Source organism: Centruroides vittatus, unplaced genomic scaffold, assembly GCF_030686945.1.
Source record: "Centruroides vittatus isolate TY-2023 unplaced genomic scaffold, ASM3068694v2 contig_884, whole genome shotgun sequence".
Taxonomy (NCBI): Eukaryota; Metazoa; Arthropoda; class Arachnida; order Scorpiones; family Buthidae; genus Centruroides; species Centruroides vittatus.
Window position 1 is genome coordinate 430,021 of NW_027122576.1, and position 21,023 is coordinate 451,043.

A 21,023-nucleotide genomic window follows, 5' to 3' on the forward strand; every position below is an offset into this window, starting at 1 on the left:
TGAAAATAAGAAACAAAATCAAGAAAATGAAAAGTTTTTATTTACTTTTCTAAAAGTAAATTGAAATGGTTTGTAAAAACTTTTTTAAGGATACATTCTATACACTGTTGGTTTTTTCCTATTTTTTCCTTTATTTAATTTTAATGAAATATTGCAAAATATTCCTACTACAATATAACTGAGTTTAACTTGAAATTCCTATGTAAAATATTGTAAAAATAATTTATAAGGAGGTACAGGTGTTAAAAATAGTGTGTGTAGAAACATATAAATTATAATTTTCATACCTTCTTCAGTATCTGTCTTTTCGTTACTACTCATATAAAATCTATGCAAACATCCACCTTCTATTTTAAGACGTTTGCGTACTAAACCTTCAGGATCTATAAAAATAAATATTTTCATTAATTATAAAAAACTGAATTATTATTAAAATTTTATTTAATGCAAGTTAAATTTCATATTTTGTTCTTAGTTTTTAATTATCTTTAAAGCTGTTCTTCCATACATTTCCAGCACTGAAATAGTTGTCAGTGTCGAAAATGTATGCAATATCAATTTGATGTCATGAAATATGAACATTTCTAAATTTTGTTTTAGATTTTTGCAAAGTCACTGCTTTGAAATCTGAAATTTGTCTTTTTGAGAGATTGAAACCCAGGAATTATGATAATTTACATAAAACTGTAATTTCTATTGTGTGTCATGTTAACTTCATATTGTAACTGATCTTGAAATTTGGTGGTGATGTTGACTTTCTATCTCAGGTTTACATATTTGTAAAATATAATTTATCTTCCGTCTCAAAAATAGTACAGTTACTACATAAAGCAGTTAATAATAGTGTAATATTCTATATTTCTAATTAGTTATTCCTGTTTTTTATGTTCTTGCCAATTCCCAACACTTTCTATCTAGTTACTTAGTTCTGAGATAAACAGATTCATTGATACTATCCATTGAGTAGTTTATTATTTTTGATTTCTATCTTTATAATTATCATACCTGGTTCTAATGGTAGTAACTGGAAAGGCCTTGGTAAACTTTTTTCATTATTAGATGGCCGAACTAACTGAACGTTTACATTTACAGGATATTTTACACTTTCGTCATGATATCTAGGTGTGCGAAAACAAATGGCTACCAATCGGTAAACATCACAAGGCTGAAATTCAGCCCATCCTTCCCAAACAACTTCTTCATTTTTTTCTTCAAAAAATCTTATTTGAATATCATCTGAAATTAAAAATGTTTTCATTTTAGACAATTATTCTACATAAAGAAAACTTAATTTTCTTAAGATATTTATTTTCTACATGAGTTAAAATTTATTATTTTTAAAAAGTTTTCAAAACTTAAATTTGTTAGTCTACAAATTTAACTTTTTTGAAGTATGTCTAGTGTTGAATAACAAAAATTTTTGGTTCTAGATATTTATGTTATGATACATTAAGGATCACAATATTAAATAGAATGCTTTGAAGACACCTAATCCACCAGGTCATAAGTAGTTGGCAGACTAAATGGCATCTAACAACATTGAGTATATTTACATTGGGTAATGAAAAGTTAACTTTTTTAAACCAATTTTTTGAAAAAATATATTTTTTCATGTCAAATTTAAATCCTAGTCTTTATTATTTATTTAGTTTCTAACACTGAACACTGATAGCTTTAGAATATGTAATAATAAAATTATATTAAAAATTTATCTTAATAGTCAAATCTTTGTCTTCCTGAATTACAATCTTTGAAAATTAATACTTCATTTTTATTTCTTGTTATGACAATGTTTTTGTTTAGACTTGATGACTGAATATTTACAAAGTTATAGCAAATGTCACAACTATATATTTGTGAGAATCTGGAGTTAAGGGATTTATTTTAACAATTTGTTAAAATATTTAAAATTTTTCTAATGAAATAATTTATCTATCTAAGTTAAAAGGGGAACTTCCTTTTAGTCACAGAGAGAAGTTCCCCTTTTAACTTAATAGTTTAGTTCCTGCAAAAGAAGTAGTTCGAGTGCAATATCTCACTCTTATATCTGCAAAACTGCCTAACTTCAATCGCACATCAGAAGCTTGGTGTGATTTTCCAATAATTCTATTGGAGGAACTACAGCGTAAAATGTGAGAGGACACCTTCCAACTTGCTCTTGTATTGACATTTATGTTGTGGTGTTCTTCTCTGATGCCTCGCTTTAGCCAATGCTCTCATCTCTCCCCTGGTTCAGCACCTCTGCTCATCCCAAAGAACTCTCCATCATAGGTAATGTAATTATCTTATGTAAACTCTCTCCCATCAGGATAGATTTAGTGAAGTAGAATTTAAATCCTCCATTGTATAATTGTTAAACATAACTTTTATGTGTTTTATCATAGTTGTTATTCATTTGAAAATTATAATCTCCAATAATAAATATATTGTATATAGTTATATGGTAACTTGTATTTGGATTGGATTTATGCATAACTCCATCGTCAGCCCACATATTCATGAAATCCATGTAACGCACACATTCTCTGTTATTTAATATTTAAAGTATACCCTTCTAAAATTTCTGGTTGTTTCTAAACATCTTTAGCCACTTGAAAGATAATTAACTCACGAGTTAGGATGAGATCTAGTATATTTCTAACTGGTGTCAGGAACATTGACGATAATTGGAGAGAGTTGAGAGGTATTTGCATACTTATCAACTTTCAATGATTTTTTTTAACAGCCATCTTCAGTGAGATGGAAGGCAAAACTGACCGAGTTTTCACATATTGGTATCCCTTGATTTATAACCACATATAACTGTAAAGATACAGGCTTAGGGGGAAAAAATTTAATTTTTTGCAACTACAGGATTATCAATCAATGATATATTCCTACACAACTAGTTGCAGAAATATGAGATAATTTATGTTATCATGTAATTGATTATAAACACATTGTCATGCAATCAGTTGTACTGGTTAGCTACTGAGTGAGTTTTTTTATGTAGCAACACTTATATTAATTAAATAATGAATTCTATTTTTATGAACTATATCAACAACCAACAGTTTTTATAATAAACTCTTTCATTGAACAGAAAATGACACCTCACAGTTACACAAATATTAAGGGCATAGAGCATGTGTGAAATTCATCTCATGAAATGGTAAAATGGAACTGAAATGAAATGGAACGTCAAGAACAGTGTCATCATTGTACCTATATAATGAAATCATAATTTCTTTGGATTTGCATTCCTAATATGTTCATATACAGGAAGAATTGTGCAAATTAAGATTAATTATCCTATATATTAAAACTGTTATTTTAAGCTGTTATATAAATGAAAATTCTTTGTGGTTTTCAATTATGTGACACATCCTTTCATCATTTCCCAGTTAATAGAGTTTCTACTGTAATAAGATGCGAGTGATCTTTAAAGTCATCTATCAGTAAAAGAAAAATTTAGTTTTCAATATATTATTGTGAACTTAAGTCTTTATAAGCAATTTTTAATAGGAGAACACTGAAAAGCATCTCTTACTTTTAACAATTTTATCACAAAGCATAATAACTTCAGTTCCACCAGAAACAGGAGCAGAATAATGACTAAGTTTATAAATAGAAAGATCTGACATAGCTTCTGAAAAATAAATTATATAAAATATATAGTTAATGTAAAAATACTTACATATTATTTATAATTAAATTTATATTTAAACTTTTATTTAAAAATGAAATTAAACTAATAGAACTGTTTTTACTTACTTTTGTCATATATGATATCACTAACTACTGGGGTTAAAGATACCGTGTACTTATCATCTGGTCCCTTAATAAATGCTTGAAAACACAACCGCACAGAACTTAGATCAAGATCGTTAATAATTGAAGAATGAGAAAATCCAGCTTAAAATAGAAATTAAGCAAATTAATTATAATTAATTCATTCGAAGTCAACAAAAAAACATAGCAATTTAATTTGCTTACCTAGAAATGGATCTACTTTTATGTTTTCACGAAGTTTTAATGATTCTTCAATATTCTTTTTCTTAACACATTGAATTCCTAGACTTGTAAAACTAGAAAAAGTTAAATAATATATTAAAATTATGTAATTTATTACGTTAAATACTTTAAAATTGTTCCAAGATTAAAGAAATCAATACATTATACAATTCAATCATTTATCTGGCCAAAAAAGTGTTTTGAAGCAGTTAACTATTTCAATAATAATCATTTACATAATAAAATAATTTGCATATAGAGAAGACACTGCTGATTGCAAAACAAATATAGTTATCAGTTTCTAAAATTAGGCCAGGATGATTTAATTACAATAAAGAAATAAGTTTCTTGTATAGACAATACATACAAAATGTGTCTTTATACAATCTGTCCTTTCTCATGCAGATGAGGGATAAGACAGTTCCATGGCACAGTCGACCTTTTATTTGAGGCTTCTCGTCTGCCTCTAAATGTAAAACAGTCCAATATTCCCCTCTAGCAGTGGCAACACAATTAAAAATAAATTATTGGACTGTTTTACATTTAGAGGCAGACGAGAAGCCTCAAATAAAAGGTCGACTGTGCCATGGAACTGTCTTATCCCTCGTCTGCATGAGAAAGGACAGATTGTATAAAGACACATTTTGTATGTATTGTCTATACAAGAAACTTATTTCTTTATTGTAATAGTTATCAGTTGTTTAGTTATTCCAATTTTAAAACTGTTCTGTACATAATTTCACTTTTTGTGTAAACATAATACATTGTGCTATATTGCATTTACATAAGAATAGTAGTTATTTAATATTATCAATATTAATGGATCCCAGAACACAAGTTAAAATAAATTATAAAAATGTTGCTTATTTTACACAAAATTCATTTATCATTATTATTCTAAGTCAGTCCAAAGCAATCGCATTAAGCAGATTCTATTGTACAAGATAATACTGTAATTTTGCATGAATAATCTGTGGGTTATCTGTTTGAAAGATAATTTGAAAAGAATGTGGTTATGAAGTGGAGCAGATTATGTCCCAATTTTAAATTCCAATCATGTGTTAAAAGAACATGAATGATTCAAACAAATATTAAAAATCATTGACACATAACGAAATTCTAAAAATAATGAGCAAAAATTATTGTGACATCATCATAATTCCAGGCCGCAAGTTTTAATCACATTTTTAATTTATTTAATTTAAGATATATGCTCTGTATCTCAAAGTGTCTTGTCTCTTGTACATCATACTTTCCCTGACAACAGTCTCAGGCCAATCATCTATGTAACTCCATTCTGGGAAAAATTTTTTAATTGAAATCACTTGACTTCTGGTTTATATCAGAAGTTTGTATATTGATAGTTAGAGCCTCCTGTCCCTAAGCTTTCCATATCTGATCTCAACTCTCATCTATCTAAAACCGTTCTCAAGATTAAGGAAAGTGTAGTGCTCCGCGACTATTGTTATAATTTGATATTTTGAAATGTTAATGTAATCTCATTCCGTTGCTGCGAGATAAGTATCGGGTTTTAGTTGCAACACGCAGCCATCTTTGTCATGTGACCTGTACCACCCTTGATGTCATGGCTGTATCGCGGTTTTGGATTGGCTGGGAAAAAGCAAACGTCGTAGATGAAGCCCCGGATGGTGGGGGATATAAAGGGAAACGCTTCCACGTGTAAGACACTTTTTATGCGGAAAGAATCTAGCGAGATTGGACAGAAAGAAGAGATAGAAAGATAGAGAGGAAGAGGAATCTTTAAGGACAATCCAATTCCATCCGGCCGTGGTTCTACTCTTCAGAATATACAAGTGTTGAAGAAGACTCTATGATCACCCGATTCACTAGTAAGAGCGTTATTTACGTAATATCTTAAATTATATATACGTGACGGGCCAAGTAATAACCACGTGTGGCTGACAAAAGAAACCGTATTTCGTAACAATGTATGACTTGAAATATGGCTACTGTATATACCTCTGTGTAAAGAATTGTATAATATTCCTAGTTTAATCACGTATTAGTTTATAATTTTTTTTTGTAATTACTAGTTCGATCGCAGAACCGTTGCCATTCTTATAATTGGTAAGAATATCGTCGTCTGTAGGAATCAGGCAATCAGTTGTTTATTCCATACGATTAATAAAAGTAATTGAGGAAGATTGGTTTGTCCGATTTACTCCGTACATTGTAAGGTCCTCGTTACATTCCCTTATCTCCATAACAAGATATATTTCGGCATATCCTTGTACAATACAAAAGACAGAGAGACAGATGTCGGTGAGAATTTATAGGTCTACAATTTTTCAAACTGCAGCCCAATTAACAATTTATTACAAAATTACATTATCATCACCATTATTATTTATTATGAATATTATGAACAATTTATAAACTGATTAAAACTGAAAACTATACCTGTATGTCATATCACTATTGTTGATTATTACAGTACATACTCCTTGTCTACAACCTTCTTTACCCACTAGATTATTCGGATGTGCTCTGTAAGGTGGATCTTTTGTCACACAAGAAACTACAACTACAGCTGATCCAGAATAATTTTGTATCTAAAAAAAATATTTTAATATTAAAAATATTGTTATACCATATAATACAAAATCAAGTATGTCAATTTACTTGTATAGTTGGATATGTTTTATTTGTTGATGTACTGTTGACTCCAGGTATGCTTCCTGCTGATCTTCCTTCACATTCATATCGAAATCTTATAGATCTACTGGCAGGCTGTTCTAATATGACAATTCTTGGAATAGCTGAAGGGAGTTTAGACTTACACATCTCATCTGACTGCCCTGGTTGTTGTCCTCTGATAACTTCATCTAAATGAAAATATTTCATAATATATACATATTTTTTATGCATTTTAAAATTATTATATAAACAACAAAATTCTGATAAATCTAAGTTTTGTTATTCAAAAATCATCAAAACCATGAGCATAAATCAAACAACCATCATGTTGTTCATTTGATTTATGCTCCCGTTTTCTAGATTTATATGTTTATAGTTTAAATTATACTACTAATGTGATTAACAAAGAATTTTTACCTAGGATAAGAAGAGTTGCAATCTTAATGTCTTTTAAAAAATTACATGTATCAAATATTACCTGTAAAATATACAAAAGAAATGCAACTACATCTACATGTTTAATGCCAACTTTAGTATGTTTAATGCCAACTTTATATATATCTGAGAAACTTGTTTGTTTATAAATAAATGCATTTAAACATAGAAAATTCAAACCTTCCTCATACTTTCCAGCAGAAACTGTTTAAAAAGCAAACATATTTGATCACATTTAGGGGCCTGCATCAGGTTACACTTATACAAAATTAAATGTCTATAGCATGTTCAAAGTTTGGAACATTGCAGACACGCTTTGAACAATGTCAAAAAAATAATGATAAAATGAAAAATTCCATTTTAAACATTATTTGTGCTTACGATTAAAATACAGCAAGAAAAATCCTGTCATGAAAGAACATTAACATAACTAATCAAAGTATTTTCTGAAAAAATTATTTGATGTATCTTTTCCATTAAATTTTCCTGTAATTTTCTAAAATAAATATTTGATTCTGTCCTATATGTTGCTGTGTAAGTAAACATAACACTGTGAATGTCAACTGTAAACAGTGACTTAATATTCCCGTATGGACATATTAGAAACTGGGATTTTGTAAGAAGGTTTTAACACTTAGCAGTGAATGCACAATGAACATTGATATTCCACTTGCATAATAATATATGATTAAAAAAAAATATGCAACAATGACATTTTCTTTTACACAGACATCTTTTGTATCTTTGTGTTCCATCATTTGAATAAAAAACTATTTGATGTAGGGAAACTTCTGAAGAAACACTGCAAAAAAACAAACTATTCACCATTAGGGAAACACTTAACTGATTACAGGTGTATGATTTCATTTATGCCATGTTTGTTTTAGATTTGATTTAAAATCATTATTAAATGCAGGTAAAATAATGTGTGAATTGATACGTCCACAATCAATATGTAGAATGCCAATTCATACAGTCTAACTTATTTAAAAAGGAAGAAAATGTGAATTTAAAAAATGTAAACCTTTTGACACTTTCTTAGCCTACTGATTGAGGTACTGTGTAGCCCTCTCTCTTTTTGGAAACATTTTCTGAGTCAATACATAATTAACATTTAAGTGTACAGCATAATCTTATTTTTCAACAGAGGCTCCACAAATAGTGTGTGTGTAATAGCTGTTAGTTACATATTTGCCACAATAGTAACAAATATACTTAACTCTTTGTAACAGTGATATTTTCATGTTTTACAGTTCCAATAATAAAATAAATAACAACGATTTTTTCTTAAAGATAGGGTAGATGTACCAGTTTTGGCCAGTGTACCAGTTCTGGCCAGAAAACTAATTTAACTTAAAAATATTATCACCACATATTCAAATCTGTTCAATGAAACAAACTTTTATTGTTAACTGTTCACACAGTTAACGATAAAAGTTTGTTTTATTTGTGATTATATTTTTAAATTAAATTTGTTTTCTGGCCAGAACTGGTACTACACTGGCCAAAACTGGTACATCTACCCTATACTTTAAATAAATTAAACACACATTTGATGACACTACAATTTTTTAAAGAGTTTATTTAACAGTACTTTGCACATAAGAATATTCAGTCATTCTTTAAAATAAGAATGTAGAAAGATTTGCTTGCATTAATAAAAATAAAATAAAATTTTATTTTTTTAATGATTTTTTACAAAGCTTGCTTACATAATGAACTTTTACAGTTAAAAGATTTATATAAAGAAGCTTTGAGGGCATAATTTGAGAATATCTTTAGAATAAGTCTTGACCTCAAGAATATTATCTGAAAGCTATAAAGGCTTACTACTATTATCTTTACAAGTTACAGATGAGCAAGATTAATAGATTTTGTAAATGTCAGCTACTTGTTATATTCGTTTTTTACTGTTTTAGAAGAAATAAAATGAATTTAAATTATTTAAAGAAATATTCTAAAAGTTGCTTCAAAATGCAATACTTATTTATCTTTATTACAATATTAATTAGAATTTAATCAAAAAAATATAACACTTTCATACAATATCCACAATTAACTAATTTCAACAAAATTTAAACTTTACATACAATTTTTATATTACATACGCAAACACACAATTTTTTATTCAATATTCATTTTCATCGTCATTAATATTTTTCAAATATTCTAAGCAAAAATTATATACAAACTGTTCACTTGCCAAATCAATTAACTCCACAAAACAACAGAGAAACTGGTAAAATAACACACATTCTTTTTAAAGTTCCTTTTAAAATTTAAATTTAAATAAATATCATTGAATGTATTATTACAGGCATAGTTTTTATCTAATGACACAAAATAACAATGATTATTCCAAGTAGGGTTTCTCAAACAGGATCTCTGTTGTTTTTTAACCCAGAAAATCCCACAAATTTCTTAAAAGTTCAATTTTTTTTATTTTGTGTTAAGGTTGAGGAAATTTTGCAAATAGAAAGTATAATTAACTCACAAACTGTAATAATACATTTGTGACTAAAAATTATAAATATTTTCATATTTATCAAGGGTAACTCTCTTAATAAATACATGAACAACATTTGATGTTTAATTTATTGATTTTAAACCTACTTATTAGTTTTTTAAATTTTTGCTCATTATGGCATGTCACAAATGGTCAATAATCAATATGTAGCTTATTTGTGGCAGTACTGTGAAAATTCTTTACTTGTCAGAACCTGTAATGTCTGCAATAATTGTGCTTATGCTCTTAATTTTTAACCATGCTCAGTAGCTTCAATAACTGCGTAATGCCAGGTTGTGCAAATTGGGCAAGGATACAAATGAGTACAAAGTCTGTAAGTATGAAGTTTTACTTCATAAACCTAAATGATTATTAAAGACAAACAAACTGCCGAATTATTGGGCTATAAACTTGATGTTTCTATTAAAGCAGCCAAGGTAGACAAATCAAGAATACTAGAGAGCAAAAAAAGTACTACAATCTTGAAAACTAACTAGAAATTTTCCAGGTTACAGGTGAAAAAACACACATTTGTCTTCTCTTAAATGCATTAAAGACGATTCCACTCACATCAATTGAATCGGAAAGGACATTCTCGGTGCGTTATTAAAATAAGAATCAGATTGAATGATAGGAGTATTGACCATCTTTGCTTTTAAAATCTTATTATAGAAATTCACAATAATACTTTGTATTACATTTTATTTAAAAGACAAAAATTACCTTTTAAGTTAGAAGTTTGATTTAAGTTCTTTTTTATTTTTAAATTTTCAACTCAATTCGAAGCATTGGTTTTTTTTTTGTTGTTGTTGTTGTATGCAGTTTCAGCAAACTTTAATAAATTTTTTTTATTTGTGAAAATTTCTATGTAATTCAAAGGTAATTTTTAATATATGGTATATCTTACACAGTATTATTAATATGATTTTGGAGGTTGCTGAACATATTAAATTACTTTAAAAAATGAAAAATAATTATATCATTTGATTTCAAGATATTTTGTTTATCTTAAAAATAAGTAATTCTATCCCAGGATTTCCTGGAAAACATTTCACTTTTGTCTCAAAATCCCAGGTCAAGCAAAAGACCAGAAAATGAGAAACCCTAATTCCAAGGATATATTATTTTTACATTTTTTGCATAACTAAGAGAATTAATCAAATTTGGCCCATGATCGTTCTATACAAAGTTCTTTCTACAATTATGATAACAATATTAATAAAACTTTAATGAAATTTTTTAACAACTTACCAACATCTTCAATAGTGATTGACTCTTGTCTAGGCAAGTTCATATTGCTTGTCAATTCACCATTGGTATCAGTAAATCTAAAAAAAGAAAAAAAAATAGATGTATCATATTGTGATAAAATGAATAACTATTACTATTTCGAATAAAATCTTCATCTGTTAATCAGAAATAATTATTTCTTCATGTATTTTTAGTAATTAAGTAGTAACTTATAACTAATACATTGCCATCATAATCATAATGATGACTATTTATATAACAATATCAAATTACTAAAAATTATAAATAATTTCATATTTATCAAGGGCAACTCTCTTAATAAATACGTAAACAACATTTGATATTTAAAACCCGACAAAAAAAATTTATTAAATGAAAATTGGCAGAAAAAATGCATTTGATTGTGGGTGTTACCCATAGTTATGATTTTTAACTTATTAAATATTGGAATGATTAAGTTTATGAAGTTCATATATAACATACTAAACTCTGGTCATACATCATACATACTAAATCATACATACATTTTAGACTGGAATCATTAAAAGATAGGATAAGATGATTTTGTATCTCACTCTCTCTCTTCCTCCTACTTTAATAAGGAAAGATACTTTAATTTTGTATTACCAAGTGCCAAACTTTCATTTATGATATATTAAATAAATATAGTAGAACTCAAATAATTTGAAATTGAAGGGACTACAACAAAATTTGAATCATCAAAAAATTTTAATTAGACAAGCTTGGATGTTGGCATATAAAATATGTAAATAAAACAATTCTGTGATAGTAAATTAACAAGCAATCTATTACAGTATTTATTATAATTACATTACGGTACAGTACAGCATAATGCCTAGTACAGGTACAGATGCAATATAATACAAATTATTTAATGTAAGTTGTTTAATATTACATATTGTACAGTACCTCTCAAGTATTTTACATCTCAGATATGCTTTCAAAACTTTATTTTAAATTGTAGGTACAAAAATACATCATGTGCTTTTGTTGTTTTGAAGTAGGAATGCTTAAAAGAAGAAAATAATATAAAAGAAACACACACATTCTCCTCTTTTCCATTTTCACAAAGTATGGATCGGTCATAAAATGTACCTTTTTTAATTTTCTCAATTATTGAGCAAGTTAGATATTTCAGTAAAAGGTCTTTCACATGATATGTTTGAATTGTTTAAAAGTATACTGATGTGGAATAAAAGAAAAGGTTACTTTGACTTGAGCTAGTTGTTTAGATGCTCGATAGAAAAAATAAAATTTTAATCTCTGTTCTATTAAAGAATAAAATCTTAAATCATCAAAAATTTATTTATTTTGTAATTGTGATTAGAGTAGCCAGATTGAGTATAAGATTGCAAAATGAATTACTTTATATGTAATCTTGTGATTTGAAGACAGTTTTAAATTTGGCACCACATTAAAAACTTTTCTTCATTATTCTGCTTATTAAAGACATGAACTTTAATGAAAACTATAAACAGATTATAAATGTTTTCAACACCTTTCAGTCCATATCAACTGAAAGGCTGAAAAAAACCATTCCAAACTTCCAGAACATCTATTTGATGTTCTGGAAGTTTGGATTTTTTTTCCAGTTAATTTGTTGATGGAGTCAAAAATTTTGTGATTTATCATTCTGGCAACTGTGGTTTTGTTTGAAACAAATTGTTAAACTATTATCTAGCTACTATAAATGCTAGTAAATAATTAGATATAAATCAATTTGGCTAAAGGGTAGGCCACCTACCTTTAGTCAAACTGATAAATTTGGCATTCATTTGAAAACTTTAATGTATAGGGTTGGTTGTTGTTTATATATGATTTTGTTTTTACCTTACTCTTTTTAACACAATTACCTTTCGGGTAATTTTGCTATTCTTAAGAGTTTGCAATTTTGCTTACAAATTATCTGATAATACAGGTTATAACAACCACTAGACATAGATGTCCTTCACATCATGTATTTTTTCTCTTGTACAGAATATATCAAATTTCAGCAAGATTTTTCTTTCAGAAAAAATTAGAAATTTAAAGTAAATGATAGCAAATTAAAAAAAAAAAAAAACAGAAATAATGATAAAATACAAGATAATGAAAAATACAATACCAACAATTAAAGAATCAAGAAAGAATTGAAGCAGCTTGTGCAAATAGTTTGATCCTACTCACCAAAAAAAAAAAACAAAGACATAGGACTTTTGGTTAAACATTTGCACAAATTTTTTTCACTAAAAAGTTCTGGTATTCCTACAACTAGGAACATTAGCAAATTGGGCATTAAATGAGGAGCTTAATCACTTTTATTTATTATAAATAAAGAAAAGGTCTAAACGAAACTCCAATTTGATAACTGTTTTAATTTGCATCTCTTACATATTACAGAACATAAAAATATAATCATATAAACTAAAAAAAATAATACCAAAAACATTAAAGTTTATTCATAAAAAAAGACATTCAAATTAATACTTTAGTCATCAAATCCTTCAAATGGGATGCTCAATAGCATACAAATTTATAAACAAAACATGTAATCTTGGAGATTGTAAACGCTTTGTGAATACTGACCAACTGCAAGAACTAAACTAAGATTAAACAAGGAAATTTCCCATACTGGAGAGCTAGTCATAAGACCAAGTGATCATTAAACAAGTAGGTTGTTAAGTTAGAAGTGACTGTATTCAACTTTTTAATTTATAATGTCAGAAATTTAAGCCTCAATATAAGCAATCTTCATATTTAAAATTTTAAAAAATATATGTTCTTTTCTTAAAATATCATAACTAATGTATATATAAAGTTATAACATTTATATACATACTAGCGGGTGGGCCCAGCGTTGCTCAGGCAAAAGTAACGATAACGAAGATTAAGATTATTACGTTATAGTCAACCTTACCCATTTTCACAGAATGCAAGAATTGGGTCTCCCTGTTTCCGGACTAATTAGAGAATTTTTAGATGGGTCTAAGAATATGTTCGATTTCCCGCAAAAATGAAAAAACTGCATCTGTGTCTTGCACGTTGCTTTCTCTTGACACTTCCATTGTTGATGGAAGTGTTAAGCCTTAATCCTATCCCTCTCCCCCGTGGGGAGGAATTTCGAAAAATCCCTTCTTAGTGTGCGTTCTCATGACGTACCCTAACTGTGTACCAAATTTCAACTTTCAATTCCTAACCGTTTGGGCTCTGCACTGATTATTATTATTATTAACTTGTCTCGATTATATATATATATATATATATAAATATACTATTAAAAATAAAAAAATAAAATAAATCTACATATTCTGTTTATTAGTTTTCCTTCATAAAATTTCAAATTTTTATCCAAACTCAATGCAATAATTTGAATACATATTTTAAAATAAAAAAAGTAAGAATAAGCCTGATGATACAAAATGACATTAACTTGTAGCTGAATACATCAGTGCATAACTAATTTTGTAGTACATTCTAAACTAACACATTAACGTATCTTGTCATCAATTAACTGTATTGACATTATCAAATGAAAATATCCAATTAATCTTCAAAATTTAAAAATCTTACACCTAATAATTTTTATTTGTCTTTTAATTATGCCATTCGTTGTTGCATGTAATGAATATAAATAATACATTGTCCAAAACTGGTATTTATAATGATTATTATTCTTGTGCAACTTATTCGTAGAAAAAAAACAACTATTCAGGAAGACCACAATTGATTATTAATGTTATCATTCTTAATAATCTACAAAATTCTGAATTGGAATGAAGCAAAGAATGCTAAAAAAAAGTTGCCTGGTTAACAAATTTATATTCAAAACAAACATGAAAATATCCTGTTTTATAAAATAAAATATAAATGTTCAAAAATGTAACAATTATAATATTTCTTACACAGGAAATTAAACTTATTGTGTAAACCTTAGAAAATTATCTTTTCCAATTTTCACAATTAGTAAAAGTATTATGCTGAATTCAGTATACTGTATATTAGAATAATATTTGTAACAGTTACATATAGATGTATATATTATTATTGAGATACATTTTTTTCTATATAATAAGCAGGGCTGCAAAGTCAATAGACCAAGCCCCTAACTCCAATCTTAGAAAGTCCGACTCCAACTCCTGCCTCTAAATAATAATTTAAAATATACTTTGATTATATTAACCAGAATGGCATTTCATCACTACTAAGTGAATCATCAGTCATTCCTATTGAAACTGAAAGTACTTATCTTTTTATCACAGTTTTCATTATCACTACTATCATCTTCAACCACACACTGACACACAAAATGTCTTCCATCTGTGATTATATTAAAATATTCAAAAAACCATATTTAACAAGTCATTTTAGTCATTTTTTGTTTGAGACATTTGTCAATAAAAATTTAGAATTAGCTAACATGGAATGTATTAGAGTATAAATTTCTAAAAAGTAAAATCCGATAATTAATAATATGAGAAGAAAGATCATGAAGTTGGATAGGGGAATCATAAAATGAGATTTCACATTACAGGAGACTCCTATAATGTAGGATAGGAGGTTAACACTCCTATTAGGAGCTTAACATAAAGTACATAATAAAAAAACAGGCATAAGAATTGAAGTTGGTCCATTTTTACTAACTTCAACTCCTCTAGTAATGAATTTATTTCGGACTCTGACTTCACATATCAAAATCCTTATCAGGACTGTGGAATTGATTTTAAGTATTTTTTCTTTTTTTTTTTTTATTAAATGAAGAAAGTACAACTATTTCCATTTACAAATAATATAGCATTACTCCCAAATATTGAATACAATGGCCATTCAGATAGTGTGTTAGCAAAATTGACTATTGATTATTTAAATATAGATGATAAAATAATATTAAGTGGAAAATGATGATAAATTATGTAAGACTGACAACTATTAAAACTATTGACTTTTAAGAAACCAGTTCATTATTTTGTCAGTTGAATCAACCCAATCTCACAGATGCTAACAATTTTGGATTGTTTGATTTGGGTTAGTTCAGTAGAATATTAGAATGTTATCTCAAACATTGCTGGTTCAAGTGTCAAATCACAGATTATACGTAAAGCTGGAATTATTATAATAGTAACTTACATTAACTTTGCACATGTTTCCAGCAGCAACAAGACATTGTGGCATATATGGTGCAAATGTTTTCAACTATATAGGAAATAAGCAATAATACAGGAAATCCTGGTTAGTTTGAAATTCAAGAAACAAAATAATTGCAACTTTGAATTATCTAAAATGTACATATTTCTATCAGCAAGACTTTGCTTTTACAGTAACACATTTTCACCTTACCCTTGGACTGCTCTTTTTTCTTCTTATCTCATAAAATATGACTGGGTTTTCGAATTTCTGGATTAAGTTAGAAACAGCAGATTGAGATATTTGTAGGACTCTAGGCTACTACATTTGGGTAACTTACTACTTTTTTGTCACTTTATAGATAATTTGGGCTACATTTTGAGGAATTCTGCATTACTGACACAAAACTTATCAGACAATCTGTGAGGTTCTCACCAGACACATGCTGTTTACATAATTAATAATAATAATAAATGAAAATAGCATTTTGTGTATGTAGCCATATTCCATTTGCTGAATAAATTACATCAATTACATGGCATTTGGCATATTGTTCCAGATTAGAGTGTTCTTGGTCTATTGTTCTTTTACAATATGAAGGCACTTCGACCTAAACAAATGAGTTAACATACACATATCACAGTTCAGACTGAATTTTCATTTCAAATTTCAAATTAGTTGTCTTTTGAACTAACTGAATTCCTCAACATAAATATCTATATCCCAAGCTGGGACAAAAGTACAGTTATGAACTAATGGAATTTTGAACTATCAGAGTTTGAATTAATGAGGATTTACTGTAATTCCCTCACAAGTCATTACCCTGTCAAGGTGAGAGAGCTTAGCAGCTACAGTAGAGCAATAATGGTGGGAATACAAACTTCTGGTAGGACTGCCCATTATAGTAAGGTGTATGGGGAGAAATGAAGCAAAGAGTTCTGATCTGAAATGCACAGCTGCTAAGCAATGCTTGTTCTTGATATCAATGGTGGTTGACGTATAAACATCTGGCTTTAAATATATAAATGCTTATATACCTAAATCCAAATATTAAAGCCTTACATACTTATTTCTGTAAAGAAAATAAAAATGGTTGTCACACATTCAAGCATAATACTGGCTTGGACATCATCTAGAGAGGTGTGTGTGTGTGTGTGTATATATATATATATATATATATATATATTATATATAGGCCTTAAATACTTGGGCTATAAATCCACAAATTTTAATAATTAATATTAAAGTAATTTGCTACCAGAAGTAGACGTTAAGTGCCCTCTGTTAACCATGTAAGGTTGCATCTAAATTTAAATACATCTGGAAGAGAAGATTGCTCGAGGTCCAAGTGGGGCAATTGGCAAGTGCACCGCACAGCAAGCAGAGGTTGCAAGTTTAAGCTCCATCCTGAGTCAGTTCCTTTCTTCTGGATGATTCTAAATTATTTAATAAATTATTAAAATTATTATTAGCTAAGAGATAGCACCTAACATCTACCTCTAGTAGCAAATTACTTAGTATTAATTATTAAAATTATCAGATTTATAGCTCAAGTATTTAAGGCAATCATTTGGCTATACATCACCCAGATTAACAAGGTCTGCATTTGTACGTCAGGCAGAGGCTCATATTTGAAAGTTTCCTTTTTGCCATCAGGACTGGCACAAGTATGGTTACACACAGGAACTGGTGGGACTGGACACAAACACAGGACTGGCACAAGTATGGCTACTGCATCAAACACATTTGCCACCTCACTCATATGCAATGGACTATACACGCACAGACATGTGCATGATTCTAGCTAATCTGCTTCAATCAAAATTCAGCCACTGATCACCAAGGTCAAAATCACACCAACAGATGAAGTGGACTTGAGATGAATAAATCATCCATACCTACATCAGCATTAAAAACTTGAAATACACTATATGACAATAATACCCATATCTCACTATTACAGAGCAAAAGATTGTTGATCAGGAAAAGAACAATTATACACAATAACTTTATTCCATATACAATGCTTGAATATATCAAACAAGTTGTGCAACAATCAATATGGACAAACATTTGATCACTGGAAAAATCAGATACTTATTGACTGCATCTCAACAGCATTACTCTCAAAAATGCACCATAACATGTATCAATGAAAACACTAATACAATAATTACAAACTAATGACACTATAAACACAAAATTAATTAACACATTCACTAATTTATTTGAAGAAACACTCACTAAATATATAGATTAAGACTCCACACAGACTACAAACATCCAAAATATATTAAAACAAGTGGGAGAAACTCTACATTACCTAAATGCACATATTTACTCACACACATCCAACCAAATCAACACTTTCAGATATTCATACATTAGTCTATTCTGGTACTATCATTGAAGTTACATACCATAGCATTACAAATATAGACAATCAAAAACAGACAAATCATAAGTTTGCCTGACAGACTAGAAACACAAATAAACAACATTAGAAACTGTGGAAGTAGATCAAAAATGTTTTTTGATTGATTAAATATATTGCTGGAGTTATACAAGGTATACTGCTTCTTTCATTTAACATTAGAAACAGCATTAATATTTAAATTTTTGTTGTTCTACATTCAAACTTTGTCTTCAATAGTTCATTAACTGAAGGAGGCCAGTTAATTTGGTTGAAAACATAGTTATTATTTTATTAAACTTGTTACTGGTGTTTAAAGATGTAAATTTTTGACTGCAAATAAATAACATTAGACAACAATTAGGCAGGCTGACTCAATATACTAAAGAACATAAAACCAAACTTACAAGTTAGTGAAAGATGTTATGAAAATATTCAGGAAAATTAAAACATACAACACAATGCACACACACAAATAAATGACACAAAACTACCAGCCAAGTCAAAGACAAACAATACAAAGCCTGTGCATTACAAGAAAGCCAATTATGAGGCACTTTTCTACAGACACTACAAAATGATCACAGCACAATGGCATGGCAATAGAAAAACAACTCAGACCATTAATCTGCAATTTGGTTCAAACCTGTCACACAAAAATGCAACTAGCTGGATCAAAGAGGAAGAATAAAACATACATGACATCCAACATGCAGTACAAAGAACACAGTTGAAAGACACCAGGTACAAACAATATTCACAATTTCTAGTACAAAAAATTTACATCTTTGCTCGTGATTTACTGATACAGAAATTATTTGATATAATTCTGGTGCCAATATTTTTATGTCCAATTTGATTCAATTTGTATTCAATCAAAATACCATAAATACCGTACTTTAAAAAATTGTTTGATTTTTAATTCTAAGCACTGAAAATTTCTTTCTATGGACCTGAAGGTAAAATTGTTTTTACTCCTCAGGCTACAAGGGAAATTTGTATAGCAAAACTAGTCAAACAACTTTTCCTTTAGCCAATTTCATCTCAAATGAATTAAGCCAATTTTTTCTTTGAAGAATTAATACACAACTAATAACACAAAAATAAAGATATAAAAAAAATTTCACATTTGCTTAAAATTACAGAAATTAGAATTTTCTTAATCCTGATGTTATTAAAAAAGTAATAACAAAACTCAAGGAAACAAAAAATTGAAATACTTCATGTAACATGACAAACCAGTAATCTAACTGTTGGTATGTATTGTTGAAATACTTGTAAAACCTCTTGTTTCTAAGTGACAGGTGTCCTCACCAACACCATGGGATGAGCTATTTTTAGCATAGCATGCTTCTTTATGATAACATGATTGCATATATATATATATTGAAAAATTACTTAAAAAAAAACTTTTTGTGCATTTTTGAATACCAAGGAACTCAAATTTTTAAAAACAGCAATTTTTTACTATTTTTCAATATATATCATCTGTTTGAAAAGTTCTGGGACTGATTTTTTTTTTTTTTTTAAATCAGAGAGAAAAGTAGTGTCATCTACCTATTACTGTGTAAACTTTTAGTTAAAACTTTGATGTTTAAACATGATTTAGTTTGGAATGCCGTTGTCAGCCTTTTTTATATACTGTGCTTGTAAAGATAACTCTTCTTTTTGCTTGTCAAAAACTTTTGATGGAGCAAAGGGCAGTAATTTAATTTAATTGTGAACTTGGTAAAACAGCTACAGAAGCTAACAATATTATAAAAATTGTATAGGGATATGATTTTTTTATCTTGTTCAAAGGTGTTTGAGTGATACAAATGATTTCAAAAAGGGAGGCAATCGCTCAAAGATGATGCTCATTTTTTCGACACTGATAATCTTGTCCATAAAAAATTTATTCCAACAGGCACCACTGTGATTCTCACTTCTACCTGGGTGTGCTGAAATGTCTTTGCAACAGGATTTGGCATGTTTGCCCCAAAAGACCGGAAGCAGAAGATTTTTCCAGCTTCAAACAATGCACCAACTCTTTTGGCTAGAATTGTGTAACAGTTTTTAACTTTAAACTTAGTACCTGTGTTCATTCACACACTGTGTTCACCAGATCTTGCTCTATGTGATTTTTTCCTCTTTCTATGGCTCAAGATGCACACAAAGAGTAAACAGTACAATGATTTAAAAGATATTCAAGCCAATGTGACATGAGAATTGAAGAGGATTACAAAAAAATTTTCAAGCAGCTTTCAGGAGACAACTATGTAGAACAACGAAAAAAATAAAAATCTTTCTAATTACTTTTGGAATATTTAGAACAACAGTTTCAGAACTTTCCAGGTAGACAGTGTATTTTTCTTTTCTAAAATGCAACCATATTTGATATTTTTAAATTCATTAAAATGTAATAAATATTAATACATTGATACATGTCTGAGAAAAATATGGAAAATAAAGTATATGAAATAATGATAGAACTTCTGTTTAACTATTTTATGAAGACAATGCAGAAAAATTTTTAAATTCAATTCATTAATATGGAAATTTTCCACATGAGAGGACAACTGAAAATTTTTTTCAACTTAACAAGAAATTCCAACAATTATTGTTCAAAATAATTTGAAATAAAAGCAGATTTTCTTTTTCAGTTTA

The 21,023-nt window shown here is 28.5% G+C and overlaps 1 protein-coding gene across 1 annotated transcript in view; it reads right to left on the reverse strand.

Annotated features, from left to right (window-relative positions):
* LOC136983640 (embryonic polarity protein dorsal-like) overlaps positions 1 to 21,023 on the reverse strand; it is a 43,687-nt gene that overhangs the window by 13,862 nt on the left and 8,802 nt on the right. The window contains exons 2-9 of the mRNA XM_067280441.1: positions 10,844 to 10,920; positions 6,637 to 6,839; positions 6,415 to 6,566; positions 3,976 to 4,067; positions 3,754 to 3,894; positions 3,530 to 3,628; positions 1,006 to 1,236; positions 288 to 383 (exon numbers count right to left, since the gene is read on the reverse strand). Of these exons, the coding sequence (XP_067136542.1) occupies positions 288 to 383; positions 1,006 to 1,236; positions 3,530 to 3,628; positions 3,754 to 3,894; positions 3,976 to 4,067; positions 6,415 to 6,566; positions 6,637 to 6,839; positions 10,844 to 10,886 (1,057 nt within the window). The 5' untranslated portion in view covers positions 10,887 to 10,920. The remainder of the gene's footprint in view (positions 1 to 287; positions 384 to 1,005; positions 1,237 to 3,529; positions 3,629 to 3,753; positions 3,895 to 3,975; positions 4,068 to 6,414; positions 6,567 to 6,636; positions 6,840 to 10,843; positions 10,921 to 21,023) is intronic.